The following is a 16,009-nucleotide window of genomic DNA, read 5'->3' on the forward strand; positions in this document are numbered from 1 at the left end:
CATTTTCAAACTGATTACTTCATTAATTTTTATTGCTCATCTCTAAAAAAGATCATGAAGCTCGGCGACGGCACCTCGTCCATATCGTTATTGTAGCACACGCAGTCCAGCCTCAGCTTCCTGCACGAGCTCATTATCGGCTTCTTGTTTACCTCCTCGTACACCTCCGTGATTTTCTTATTCATTCTTTCCTTCTTTTTCGCTGCTGACATGAAAGAGGAGTATATCAAATACTTACCGATTGTCATAGTCATTACTCTTACTCCCCAATCCGCCTTCACTTTGTTAATGAATGTTTGGATAGTTATATCTCCGCTTATATCCAACGTGTCCCACAGAGGCGAAAACTCTATACCCGTTTGGCCGAACTTTTTCATCGGCGACGAGATCGGTTCACTTAACGAGAACATTGAGATGGCTAAGTTAATGAAACCGGACCTGAAGTCGCTCAGTTTCTTCGCGGATATGTTGTGGACCTTGTACATCTCCATGCAGATGAAGCCGCACACTAATGCAGTGGTCGTAGCTATGGCTGGAATGATCTTTCCGGCTATTCGCTTGATCTCTAATTTGGTGTTAGTCTTGATCTTGTAGTTTAAGGCACGTAAATTGGAGGCTGATGCAATGAAGTCCATATGATGATTGGTTTCATCATCTTTCTCAAACTTTTCGGGATGTAATTGGATTCCTTTGGTGTCAATTTTTTGTAATAATGTGATCAGTTCAATGATGCGTGGATCATTGTCATTAACTTCTTTCTTCTCTTCTGCTTCGTTTTCATTCTTAGGAATTTCTTTGTCAGTAGGTTTCCATTCAGGAACAATCGTCTCATTTGCATATTTTAAGGCGTCTTCATTAGTCCCTGGAGTGATGCCAAAGATATGTGCATAAAGAATGGAGGCAGATATAATAAATTCGGAATGATATGGATTGGTACTATCAAACTCTAATGGGTCAGGAGCACGTTTAGAACCGCTCCAGAATTGAATGCCGGCGGCCGTTAGATGGTCCTTAGGGTACAAATGAAGTAAATCTCTGATTTTGAAATTGAATAACTCTTCAAACTTTAAACGGGCCCAATGAGCACAGTCCTCAAACGACTTTGGGATGTTTGATAAGACTGAATAAGCAGAACTAAGAGAATCAAGAAGTGCTAAGTTGCCTTGCTTACGTGTTTGTTCGATGAAATCAGGGTTATCAATGTATTTTTGGGCAATTTCAGGAGATGTTTCAAACAATCCAGAAAAAACATCACGGCCCCAAAGACAACAATGGTCCATGATTGATGGGAAGTTATGGAGGGTACAAGCTGGGATGTTTTCTTCTGGAGGATCTGCACTTGATTGATATGACTCAGTAAGATGTGGTACAACTACTTGGAAACTAGCTTTAGGACCAAGTGTACCACTTTCTAAAAGAGGTTTCTTATAGTAAACGCAAAGTGAATCCGAATAAAGACGAGCTTTGACATTATCAAGTGCATTACAAACACCATCCAAATTATCATAGAACTCATCAGAGAAATAGTCACGTGATTCAGGCTCAAGGCATTTGGTTAATGCCTCAGCTTTAAGTGATGTATTCATTTTTGATGCAGCTTCACATGCAACTTCTGACTTCATTTTTCCAATGTCTTTGGAGCGGAATAAAAATTGCCTTGCGAGATTCGATTTTTCAATTCGATCCATATCAGTAACAATAACTTTACCATGTCCAGAACATCCAACTCCCATGAGTGCCCAATTCTTAAGGACTTCACAACCAATAGCTCCAGCACCAATCATGAAATAACGAAGTTGTTCCATTTTATCTTGCTGCTCATTACCAAAAACGATACGATAGGCATCGTAACGGTCGCCTTTCAATTGACATTTGACACTGTCAGGAAGAGATTCAATGTAACTGAGTGTCATAATTTGTTGAATAGGAAGGAACTTGCCAGATATCGATTTGAGTACTTCCTGGCCAACAATACCTCCAAATATAGCTGCCATTGGTGAAATCTCGGCTTTATATTCTTTAACAAGAAGCTTAATAAGTTCTTCATCGATTTTGTCAACAATTTTTGATTCAGTGTTAATTTCATTTGATATCTTGAGAACAGAATCAATATCAGATTCTGTTGGTAATTTGTTTGGATTACTATCCATCCAACGATGAACAGAATTAAAGGCAAGAAGAACTTGTCGATCACGTCCAAAATTACAATAATCAAGATCAAGAATTTGAGGATCTTTAAGATTATCAGAGAATGTCTTGAATTTGAGGGTCTGTGGTGAAATGATTTGATTTCCATAACCTCCACTACCAATAATTTCATATGGATGATAATTTGTTGTATCACATTTGATTGAGAATTTGTATGAATTAATGACTGAGACTTCGTATGAGTTTCCATTAAGCTCTGTCATTCCAGAAACTTCTTCAAATCTGACAAAGTCTCCATCAGTTAAATTATGATGTGCTTGTTCAGCACATGTAACAACTGCTTCTTTGGCGTTGGTAACAAATTCAATGAGGAATCGAGATGGAGTTTCTCCACGTGGATCATTTACAATAAATGAATCACCAAAATCGTCGAAAACATAACCAAAAACGCCACGTGCCTCTGTCGATATGAAACAGATACCGTTACTGTGGCAAAATTCAGAAAGCTCGATTAATCTTTTTTCTGAAAGAGGTTCTGTAACTACTATTGTATTAAAGTTTTTGGCTATTTTCATGATATCTTCTTCTTGAGATGCTGCAACTGAAACGTATGGGTTTAATTCAATTAGTTGAGGAAGAGAACATTCTGCTCGATTTTTTCCAATATCTGATTCCTTTAAGTAAAACTGTGATCCTAAGTCAATCATTTCGACTCCTTTTGTGTCATTAACTGTAACTGATTTAACACCAGCAAGGATTACATTTTTTGCAATTTCAACACCTAGTCCTCCCATACCAGAAATTAAGATATTTGAATTGGCCATCCTTTTCATTGCATCAAGTCCCAACACATAGATTTGACGGCTATAAAGTTCTTCGTCGATTCCTCCTTCTGTTTGATTACTCAAAACAAATGACAAAAACAGGGCACCCCGATTAACCTTTGTAATTTTAGCTCAAATGGGGTTCAAGAGGTTTACTTTGACTTCAAAAGCTCTGGCACAAATTTTAATCCCTGTTTACTCGGTTTCTGCAGTCCTTATTATTATTAGTGGAGCTGTAGCTATTTTAAATATACCAAATACTGTATGGGAAGGATTAGTTTTCTGGCTTTACAAACCTACAACACTAATGAACGTAATTCTCTCTCTATTCATTGTTCCAATGGGATTAACAGGCATTTCAAAGGTTAACACATGCTGGCAAGGATCTTATACATTTTTCATATTTTTAATGACAATTATTTCAGCACTAAACTATTCAGCTGCAGAAAATCTCGAATTTGCTGCAAATTATACCATAGGAAATGTTTCTGAAACGCACGAATTCCAATCTGTTATTAATACCATTACATTCACGTACCAATGTTACGTGTCACCAGAAAGTCCACTTTATGCTGAGCAGAGAATGGTTTGGGAGGATGATGTAGAATTTAATATTACAGGATGTAAAACAAGTGTTTTGAAAGAATTAAAGGATAATCATCTTCCAGAGTTAGCCATCTATTGTGCTATAGTGAATCTGGCAGGATACATTGCCCTTCTTCTTTTTAATATTCTATTCCTTATATTTGTTCAACCAAATGAAAGTGCAGGAATGCGCGAAGCAGAGTAATGGGTTTTTTTCTAAAGCGAAATATTTAAAAATGCAAAAATATTATTTTTAATGTTTGATCATATATGATAATTTAAATTTTTGATTAAAATGAATATATGCATACTTTCATGATACAATCATTCTATGCGATATTGACATTGAGGTTTAAGCTCTAAATCATTTTCTTAATTCAAAAGAAAAATTTTTTTATCTCCAAATTAGCGACCGTTAAGCTCATTTCACAAAAAATTGAAAAAAAAGAACTCGGAACATGTCGTTTATAAAGGAGCTTGACCTATTTGATAAGCTTCAAAACTCAGAAGATCGCGTTTCTTCAAAGCGTAGTTTCATGCTTTCTGGGTTATTCAGTGTATTATGTACAATATTAATTTTTGCTGAGTTTATTTCATTTATTAGGCCAAAAATTTACAGAGGGATTCAATTGCAAAGTGAAGTTAATGCATATGAGAAAGTTAATATTTCTATTTCAATTATAGTTAATATGCCATGTTTTTATCTTCATGTTGATTCATTTGACACAATTGGTTTTGGGGAAATGGGACCAAATACAGTTTCTTTGCGACGTTTGAATAAATTTGGAAAATTTATCGGAATATCAAATCATTCACTTGCAGATGAATGCGTTGAAGATCAACTTGACATTATATCATTTCTTATGGGAAAGAGGCCAAAACCAAAAACCGATTGTTTAGATCGGATAAAACTTGGAATTTCTCCAGATGAAAAATGTTTAATCAAAGGAAAAATCACTGTCAATAAAGTTCGAGGAATTTTCCATATTGCACCTGGAAAGAACTCTGATCGTGTTGGCAGTCATATTCATGATCTTTCTGGACGGATTCCACATTTTGATCTTAGTCATAAAATCGAACGAATCAGATTTGGCCCAAAAATCCCAACAACTTATCAACCTCTTGAAGGTGTAAGGCTTGTACAGCGAAGTCGACTTCCAATACATTATCATTATTACGTAATGGCTACACCTGTAACATACATTAAAAATGGAGAAATTAAAGATCATGGTTTTGATTGCACAGTTATACCTTCAAGTACCGTTTCGCTTCCTGGAATGGGGAATGCTCCTGGGTTGTACTTCGATTACCAGTTTACGCCCTACACAGTTGTTGTGAGGGCGGAGTCAAAAAGGTTTTTCACTTACATCGCGTACACTTTTGCTGTTTTGTCAGGCGCTTTTGTCATAACTGATTTACTATCGTCTTATATCTGGGAAGAAGAAGACTGTGAAGAACTATTGGATGATAAAATAGACAAATAGATTGTAAAAAATGCTTGTGTTATTTTATTGATGTGTGTGATTCTGTAATCTGATTAAATATCAAATATTAGGATTGTGTTATAGTTGAATAAAAAATAAATACTGTGAAGGCGTTCAACGGGTATATTATAAAAAACATTAACCTTTGGAACTTACAAGTATTATTATGGTTTCTTGTGATGAAAAATTGATTTTTGTATAGTTTATGCGACTTTATGTTCGAACAAAGAAATTTCCAAACTTATGACAATTTTGAATGCACATTTATTTATTTTTGATAAGAACGAGTGATGTTTAATTGAAATTTCGGCATCAAAGACCTCATAGAATATTTTGAATTAATGCATTGAAATATTTTTTCTGATAGTTCGTTCGCGGTTTATTGAGCGCCAAAAACCATTTCTTCTAAAACATGTTTCTCGGACTTATCAAATGATTGGACTTCACGAAGATTTATAGAAAATAATGAAAGAACCTTTTTGTTTACCAAGAGCTAAATATGAACGCCGCTTTAAACACAAAAGTATTTAACGAAATATTATACTTGCTGTTTCTGTTAACTATCTACCATAGTGTTTTAAAATTGATTGTCACTCGTTTTCAGACCAAAACAAGGCTTTGAAGAGCCAAAGATAATTGTATTATCACCAAATCTGAATATTTCAAAGCTTTTATATACTATTTTATTAGAATGAAAATATTTATTTATCTTCCTTGAGCTTTCTGTTCTTTTTATCGTGCAATGAATGCATTTGTCATTGAAAGTATATTACTAAATCTCAAAACTATGTATTGAAACAAAAATATTTGTTATTCACCTTCGATGTTTATTCATATGTGAAAGACTTTAAGAATGTGTATCACTGTTACCCTGTCGTTGGCTTTTATCTCTTTTTTCCTTAAACTCAATCCCAACACTCCAACAAGAAATTCTAAAATGAGCAATATTAGTTATTGAAGCAGTTTGCTCATCATTTAATCCCCACTGCGCAAACTCATTCATAACAATATCAATTGCATCATGTTTATCAATTTTATACATCACCTTCAGTTCGCGAACCACTTTCCAGAATTCTTCTTTGGCATATTTTGTATTTGGACCCTCATATACAAAGCTTGAAACCTTGTGAGATATTTCTTCATCATTAGATTATAATGGCATTTTTGTTGTATCTATTTCATTTGATATTCTCGGAAGATTTCTTACTTTTTGTGTTTCTATTAATTTTACTTCATTTATTTGTGAATAAGATTCTATAATAAGCTCTGGTGGTGATGGTGCTCTATTGAATATATTATTATAAATTTCATGTATACATGGAAATCTCACACCTAAGATACTTGAATAATAATCATTCCAATCACACTCACAATGATCTAATGAATACTTAGAAAAATCCCATCCTTTTGTTATTGCTGTGGATTTAAATTGCGAATATTTCCAAAATCGATCCTTTATTGTTCGTCCATGAACTTCTCCTTGTTCTGTATATTTTTTAATTATCATTTTAGTAATGCCTATTACTCTATCCAAAAAATTATTTCGAATGAAACAATGTGAATTAATTACATGATGAAAGGATTCACTGTGATTCGTGCAACGACCTACATGAAATCCGATTCTTTCCCATAAGGCCCATTTTTTTACATTATATTGTAAATGAGATGAATTGATGTCAAGCATCTCATATATTAAGTTAATTTTTTCTGGTATTGATTCAGGTTCCAATTGACTGCACCAAATCAACATTTCTTCTGAAATTTGAGGGCAAAGTCGGATATATTGTTCTTCTTTGACACATTCAAGCAATCTGAGTACCCAGTTCCTTAAAATTGGATTGCCAAAAATCTCAAGAATATGTCGATGACGAAAGAAATGTGTTAAATTTTTTTTTTTTGAATATTTTATGATTCCGTTTCCCATATCTGACAAAATTGGAATGGAATTTAATAATTCAGAACTAATACCAAATGACTCAATACTACAGTAAACATTTTCGTAAAGATGTGAATTTTCTTTCATTTCAATTGATAAAGCTATTGGAACCGATTCATTGTTCCGAATACTATTGATGCAACAATAACAGTAAGGCTTCGTGGCCTTGAAGGATGCATCTAATTCGATATAATGAGTTTGTTTGATTCTATTTTCAACCCATGAACAAACCCATGTGAATCTTTGAAGTACTTTTCCATCTTCAACAATGAATCCATTTTATACATAATCTTGAAGAACAATTTCAACATACCCTGGTAAAGATTTTGCTATATTTTGTAATTTTCCTTCTACAGTTTCTTCTGCAAGATCTTTATCATATCTTCCAGGCCTTTTGAATAATCCTTTAAAAACAGCATGAAAAATATAACAAGGTGCTCTATCAGTATGTGCAAAATATTTTGCAAATATTAATAAAAGATGATGAGTATTTTTTTCAAGGGACCATTTTAATTGTTTTACACAATAATGAAAACCATTTCGTTCAATCCAATTAACCCAATTTTTTAGAAATACTGCTTGCTTTTCAAGTCCATTTGTTACATAAACTTCAAAGTAAATCACATTTTCTTTTTTAATTTTAATAACTTTGTTGCAACCATCTTTGGTCGTTCTTTGAACTTTCTCTGATGAAAAATCAGCAGGAAAATAAGAAAGAAAATTGAGAAGCTTAAAAACATCCCATCCATCAGCAAGAGAAATTCGATGCATTCTATGTAACATAACATTGGTACTTCCTAATGATGCACTCGTTACTTCTTTTCGATCTTGGTCCTCTTCAATATCAAAAATAAAGTAATTATTCTTTGGCTTTATACTCCTTCTTTGAATAATCATATAAAAAAATATAAACTGACGTCTGGGCAGCTGAGGGATCCCTCTAGATGGTCCACTTTTTCTGAAAGAATCATCTCAATGCATTAATTCAAAATATTCTATGAGGTCTTTGATGCCGAAATTTGAATTAAAGATCACACCGCCAGCTAATAACGCCATTTTGAGGTAATGGAAGAAGAAAACTCCATCAAAGTCATGTTCGTTGGTGGTAATACTGTTGGTAAATCAACCTTTATACTTTCATGCTTTGCCAATAGAGCACTAGGTGAGTATGTGCCTGTATGTGTTGACATGTTTACCACCAACATAAAATATAAAAAAATCCAATTTGCTATTAAAATAATAGACAGTACTTATACTGAAGATCGGGTATTATTGCGCAAATATTTATATGAAAAATTCAAGCCAGATGTCTTTGTGTTATGTTTTTCACTAATTTGGTCAGAATCACTTAAAATCATCCGAAATATTTATATTCAAGAAATAAAATCCAATTGCCCATATGCAACGTATATATTAGTTGGGATGAAAAGAGATCTTCGGGATGAATATAATTCAATATCTTCTAAATTTGATTATCCTACTCATCCTGTTTCAGCACATCATGGAGAAGAAATGAAAAATATAATCGGTGCATATGATTACGTCGAATGCACAGTATTGGATAAACAATCGATGATGGATGTAATATATTCTTCAATTCGCGCTGTAATTGCAAATCGAAATAATAATAAACCTGCACCTAAAAACAAAAAGAAATCATGCGTTAATTTTTAAGGATGTTAATAAAATTATTTTGTAAAAAAAATTTTCCTTTTCTTGAACATTCGAAATTCATAATTAAAAACAAAAAATGAAAACTTGTCGCTAATTTCTCTTTAATATATATTAAGCTATCAAATATATGATAATTTCGACAAGCAAAAATAATTTATTAAAGGAAATTGAATATTATATTATTATTCAAAATATATATTGAAATATTTAAGTATAAATCTGGAACAAAAATTTTTAATATGTAAGAACCTTATGAAAACATTTTTTCTAAATAAAAATATTAAAATTCTATTTTGAGGAACAATATTTTTGACTATTACATTTATAAATGATTTAACAAACAAAACAAAAATAAAAAACATAAAACATTTACTATTTCACATTACTCTTTTCTTTGTGGGTATCTTATTGAGTTTAAGTTTCCATCGTTCGTGAACACTACCAAAGTTTGCTTTGATTTACAGAACGAAATTGAAGCCACCGAACCCAAATTACACAAATGTTTATCTGTTTGTGGGTACAACACATCGAAGCACACAATGTTATATTTGTCATCCACATAAACAATTCGATCGATCCATTTTTCATCAGTAAAAGCGAACAAATTCAAAACGCAAATTTTGAATTTCTTCTTTAGTAACATGTGACCATTTGGAGCGAACACGTAATAAAATTTATTAGTAATACAAACGAGAAAACCGAATTCATTAGTGAATATGAATTTTTGAATTTTCTCTTTTTCGAACAAAATATTTTTAATATTTTTCGAATGACTTATTGAGAAAATAGTAATTTTATTTTTATTCGTTTTATAAGCGATTAAATTTAATTTATCACAAGAAATTATTTCTTTAATTTCATCAGTTTCAGATGTTATAATATCATAATTTAAAGGGAATTCTTTATTATTCGATAATGCTATTAACATTTTATCGAGCACAAATACAAAACAATTATTAATACTACAAAAAGATGTAATGTTTAACATACATGCAAAAGATTCAAATTGATAATTATTTGTTATTCGATACCCTAAACGATTTACAGAATCCAAAATTAAAACATAAGAATTAAAGATACAAATTCTTAATGAATCAGATTTAAAGAATTTTTGATTAATATTTAAAATAGTTTTAATCCCAATGTTATTAAATAGCCAATAATAATGAATGATCTTGAATGAATTATCTTTATCTATTATACATAATAACTTCGATGATTTAAAGAATTCCGAAAACAAAATTCGATTTTCTGATAAAATTGTTAATGTTAAAATGTTTTTCTTTTGTTTCTTCTTATCTTTTATTGATTGTAATGTAACATTAAATTGTTTTTGTGTCCATTCGATTAAATCATTTTTAATATTATTCGTTTCGATTTGTTTTCGACTTTCATACATTAAATATATTAATTCCGATTCATTAAATGTATCAAATTTAGTTAATAAATTATTAAAGTAATAATAAAATTGTGGAAGAATACAATTAACTTGTTTAAATCGATCGAATTCTTGAATGAAATCAATTTTCGTTTCATTATCATCATAATTATTATATATCCATTGTTTAAATAACTCATTTTTTTGTTGGAAATTAATTTTTTCGAATTTGGAAATAAAAGTGTTTTCAAATATAATTGGCATAAATGGATAATTTGTACTTACATTAAATGAATTACCATTAATTAAATTTAATGCTATGATTAAATCGAAGTTTGAGATTTTCCTATTTTTCCAACATTTTATAATTTTATTAATTTCTAATAATTGATTTCGTAATACTTTAAAAGGGAATTTTATAGTATTAAAGAATTGATTCATAGCATTTGATTCCATATTAATTAAATAAGCTGAACAACCACTTGTATATATTTCGAAGAATTCACTTGATATACAAGAGATAGTTAATATTGTATGAAATGGTATTATAATTCTCGGCTTAGCTATTTCCATTATTTGTATCTCTTTAGCAAATAATGATAACGTAACTAAGTTACGTGATTTTAATGTGACTAAAACACATTGTGCAAAAAACATTGGAATTTCATTTTTAGTATTTTTCGTAGATATTTTATATATAAATTCAATCGGTTCTTCAATATAATTGTTTTGATTCCATTTGGAATTAGGTCGGATTTGATATGGGAAATGTAAATATTGTGGTGAAACATTCGGTATTTGTAATGGTATATCAATGTTCGAATATGATATTAATGATTTAAATCGAAATCGTTCTTTTTGGATTTGATTTGATAATAATTCCATTGGTAAATTAATTGATGCTTTAGGAAATAGAAACATTTGTATCTCAGTGACTAATTTATATGTTTGTTTATCAATATCTTTAGCAATAGTTTGTAAATATGAAAATAATTTTAATGATATTTTAGGAAATGTTTTTGTTGGCGTTCGATTTTGTATAAATTTAATAATAAACTTTATAATAATTGGATTACTATCATTATCATTAAAATATGGTAACTTTAATAATGTTTCAATTTGCCTTAATAAATGTTCATTAAATTTTTTGGTATGTGATAACCAAAATTTGGATTCATAATTTAATAATTTATCATTAAATATTTGGTTTAATAATTCAATAGAAAACAAATTGTTTATATTTTCATTGTTTTTATTTTCTTGTCTTTCATTATTATATATTCGTAATATTGCTTTAGAATGTGTACGTTTCTCAGTAAACTTAAAGAATAAACTTATTAATGATCTCGCAATGATTGATATCAATTGATTTTTATTAAACTTTTCAGAATTCGAATTAACAAAGATTAATACATCTGATACAATACTTGCTTCGAAATCTCTAATTGTAGGGAATAAATTAGAAGCCCTTAATATCATTATATAATTTAATATTCGTGTATAATTCTTAACAAATCCATCAGCTGTGAACTTAAATAATATATTTAATATAAACGGTATATCGTCGAATAAACCTTTCAAAATTGCAATCATCGGAAACATAAACCATAGAAAATGTAACTCAATTTGAGTTAACATATTTTTATTAATTTGTTTATTTTCTCGTAAAGATTTAATGATTACAATATCAGCAATAGGATCATTAATACAATCCAAAACTGAAATTGATTTACATTTAAGAGCAATTTGCATCAAATAATTTCTGGAATTTTCAACACGATTTGATAAAATAATTAAAACAATCAAATTAACAAATGAAACATCTTCAACAATTGAAGTTAAATCAGTTAATAAGATCAAAATATCGAAACTTAATTTCACTTTTTGTTGTTCGACGATATTAAACAAAAATTCCAAATATTGATTTGATTCAATTCGATTATTAATTATATCATTTTTAATTATCAAATAAAGAGTATTAATACAATTATCACCAATTGGTAAAGAATCCAAAACACGAAAACAATTTGATTTTAATATGGAAAAATCTTTCGATGAATAATAAAACAAACAATAAGTTTGTATTAAAAATTGTATAAATAAATGATTACCTGCTACTGGTGTCTTAAAATGTGAAAAGAAATTAACCAACAATCGAATGATTCGATAAATATTATTTTGTGATGAATTACACCATAACCAAACATTTAATATACAATTCTCTAATAATTCGATTTTCATATTCGGATCACTAATTGATTCGATAGTTTGTAATATACTTGATATTACTGATGGCTCACTTAAAAAATTCGCCTTAAATAAATATGATATAATTTGTGTTATTTCACTCATCCTTAATATGAATGAAATCTTTTCATCATCTGGTAAAAAGTTATCAAAGAAATTTAATGGAAATCCAGTCATTTCAAAAAAGAATTTTGGCATTGTCTTATCGTCATCCAAATAAGATAAAAATAAATTATTTGAAATTGATTTTTTTGCAAAATTTGTACCTTTTTGTATAACAAATAATATCATCTCAATAAATAAAGGCGTTTGTTGTTGAATGTTTCGAAATATTGGAAATAAATCTTCGATAAATAAATGATTTGGCATTAATGAAGGTAATGAAATGTTTTCTTTTTTAGCAGTAATATTTAATCGAGAATTTTGACTTACATTCGAAAATAATATATTTTTGAATTGTGATAAATCATTTAATCGTGTTGAATATAATTGATCAAATTGAGTTTCTTCATAAGGACTTAATATTAATGCAAATTCTCGCATCGATACTGGAGAATATTCATCTAAATATGAACTACAAGTTCTTCCAATATGAATTTTAACTTTTCCTTCGAATTCATTTTCTTTAAATATAATTCGATCAGAATATGAATCATTAACTTTAAAATACACTATGATTCGATTCGTTTCTAATTCCCTTCTAATAAATACAACAAAAAATGTCCATTTATTATCAGGAATTGGTAATTTAAGTTTTGCTGTAGTTCGATATTTAATTCCTTCATATCGAACAATGAATGATTCTTGTTTTTGTGATATATCTATATATTGATTAGATTTATCAAATATATGTAAAAAGTCAAATGATCCATTAAACTTTTGTGCATATGAAACATCAATTTTTGCATAAAATGTAAAAACAAATCCATTTTCTATAATTTTAGGATCTATTTCATTAACAATATATACAGGATTTGGTGAACATATTTGGAATCCTAAATCATCAACATTCGATAAAACTGAATGTATTGATTGTAATACTTTAGTAGCTATAGGTAAGAATTTTCCATCTTGTGGAAATATTAATGATATAAATGTATTATTAACTAAAACTGATGAACATACAGAAGTCATAATTTTTAATAAGTTTAATACATCATCAATTAATTCATCATTATATTTCAATAAAATTTTTCGTTTTTTATATATAAATTCTCCTTTTAATGACATCAACAAAAAATAATCTAATTCACCTTTATGACAATTTATAATATTTTGTGTCGAATGTAAACAAATTTGGATGAACAAATCAATTGTTTTCTTTAATTGATTTGAAAATAATGTAAATATTAATGTTATAAAACTTGGTATTTGTATTAAAAACATTTGACCTTTTGCTAAATTTGTTGAAGCATTTAAAAAATTAATGAAATATTGGAACGTTGATTCAGATGGATCATTACCTTCAATTTTTAATACTAAATCAGCAATTAAATTAAATCGTTTCGATGATATTTTAAATGTTGGATCTGTTTGTGATATATAAGACAATAAAGAATATCCGAATTCTAATGATTCTTTATCAGAAAATTCATTTAATAACATTAAACAATGATTTAAAATAGGTGAAAATCGATTACCTAATGATATATTATGAGATATCACATGTAAAATTCCTTTAATAAATTCTTTAGCTATATCCAAAAAATATTTATCATTTTTATGGATTAAACAATGTTCTAATAACATATTTAAGAAATCCATAATTTGCACAGGTAAATCATCGAATTTAGATAAACAATTAATAAATGAATTAAAAACAATTTTAAATAATGGCGGATCTGATAACATATTAATCAAAAAAGAAAAGAATTTATCATTAAAAAAAGTAATTTTCGAAATTTCATAATTTTCTAATAATGATATCAAAACAGACATAATGACTTTTAATGCAAGTGATTTCTCACCAGAACCATAAAACGTAAAATTTTGTTGCAATATTCCTGCAGCACAAATCATATCATATAATATATCAGAGTTTGCAAAGAATGAATTCCCATATATATAAGTTAATCTCATTATACATTCGGCAAATAAATAAGGACTTGAAGAGAATTTACCTAAAATCGGAGTGAAATAAGTCGAATCAACTTTAGCTATCTCATTAAAAATATGATTTCGAATGATATTTAACTTATCACTAATTGGCTTTTCGGAAAAAATCGAATTATTTGTTGAAAACAAAATCGAATTAAATATTAATGATATTAATTCATTACTTAAGTTACGTTTTTTAAATGTCTTTAATAGTAATGATAAAATAATCATTAAATCGATTTGATAATCTGATTTATATATTAAATCATGCGAATTTTTAATAGTGTTTGATAAGATTGAAAGATATTCATCAGTCGAATTTTTGATGAATAATTTTATTTCATATGAATTAACTTTGATTTTGGTGCTTAAGGATTCATTTAAATCAGTTTTCGATTGTATTAATTCTTCTGGTGGAATTTTGAAGTCAGAACTATCGCCAACAACTAATGAATTCTCTTTTTCTTTCATTACTTCTTCAATTGGAAACTCAATTGAATTTTTACGCATTAAATGTATCAAAAAAATCTCAAAAAATGTATTATAAATATTATAAATTTCGGGTAAATTCGTGGAATTCTTTTCAACAATAAATAAAATTCCTAACGCAGTCTTATCAAAATCATAAATTTGTTTGGAAATGGTTTTAATTAATGAGGAACTATTTAAACTTTGAAACGTTTTACTTCGCTTTTCTAATAAATATAAAATCGTTGATAAAATGGAATTGATCACTTCGGGATCTTCAGTTTCAAGACATTTTTGTGTAAGTGAAAGAATTATATTAGAATACGAATCATCTATTAATTGATTCTTTAAAATGTGTATAATAAAAATCATTATAATATGATTGGAAAATGGAAACAAATCTTGAGTGATATAAACTGTCATTAAACCAAAAAAGATATGGAGATAATAAACTTGATTGAAATTGGTTAGTGTTATGTTTAGCAAGTTAATCATGTCTCCAAAAATTTTAAGATCTACAATATCTGTATTGGTTGGAATATCATTAAGCCACGCTAAACAATTAAACATAAATAATATGGTTTCGGAAATTGTAAGAGGCCTTGCATTATCAGTTTTAGTTAAAAAATCTGTTAATTCCGTGGTGGAAAAATGATATGAGAAATTAACTTGATGAATTGAATAATAAAGTGTTTGACCTTCTTTTAAGTAGTTCGATAAATCTTGGATGCATTGAGGTGTAAAAAAAGGAAGTTTTTCCAAAATGGATAAATCATTTTCAACACACCCTTCAGGAAAGAAATCGTGAAATTTGGAATTTCGAGCTTTAAGCAAATATGCAATGGGGTGTAATTCTGTTTTGTGTTGTTTTTTATCCTTGGATGAGTTTCGGAAAAATCCTTTTTTCATTTTTCAAGTTGAAAAAAAAAGATAAAAAATATTTGACACAAATTTTTCAGAACTAATAAATGACATATTTTAATTTCATGTTTCACAAAAACCCACAAAATTTATTTTTTTGCAACTCTTGGTGTATCATATTATAGTAATTTTTAAATATTAATATTAAAACTCAATAATGAACAATAATACCAATTAAGATGAAACAAAAACATTGATACAGTATTATTTATATTCCCAAGTTTATACAAGATTTAGAATCTCTTGA

At 28.8% G+C, this 16,009-nt stretch overlaps 3 protein-coding genes across 3 annotated transcripts; 2 read left to right on the plus strand and 1 right to left on the minus strand.

Moving 5' to 3' along the window:
* Positions 1 to 29: 29 nt before the first annotated feature.
* Positions 30 to 2,942, minus strand: GO595_007885 (ubiquitin-activating emzyme E1; the record flags this gene model as incomplete). The annotated part of the gene is made up of 1 exon (XM_067921397.1): positions 30 to 2,942. One exon carries the CDS (start codon positions 2,940 to 2,942, stop codon positions 30 to 32), a length of 2,913 nt encoding a protein of 970 aa, XP_067771719.1.
* Positions 2,943 to 3,279: 337 nt separating this feature from the next.
* GO595_007886 (uncharacterized protein) lies at positions 3,280 to 3,762 on the plus strand (the record flags this gene model as incomplete). The annotated part of the gene is made up of 1 exon (XM_067921398.1): positions 3,280 to 3,762. One exon carries the CDS (start codon positions 3,280 to 3,282, stop codon positions 3,760 to 3,762), a length of 483 nt encoding a protein of 160 aa, XP_067771720.1.
* Positions 3,763 to 4,300: 538 nt separating this feature from the next.
* Positions 4,301 to 5,041, plus strand: GO595_007887 (endoplasmic reticulum-Golgi intermediate compartment protein 3-like; the record flags this gene model as incomplete). The annotated part of the gene is made up of 1 exon (XM_067921399.1): positions 4,301 to 5,041. The coding sequence occupies one exon, from the start codon at positions 4,301 to 4,303 to the stop codon at positions 5,039 to 5,041; it is 741 nt and encodes a 246-aa protein (XP_067771721.1).
* Between the last annotated feature and the right edge of the window lie 10,968 nt (positions 5,042 to 16,009).

The sequence above is a fragment of the Histomonas meleagridis genome, assembly GCF_020186115.1.
Source record: "Histomonas meleagridis strain 2922-C6/04-10x chromosome Unknown contig_6, whole genome shotgun sequence".
In the NCBI taxonomy this organism is placed as follows: domain Eukaryota; phylum Parabasalia; order Tritrichomonadida; family Dientamoebidae; genus Histomonas; species Histomonas meleagridis.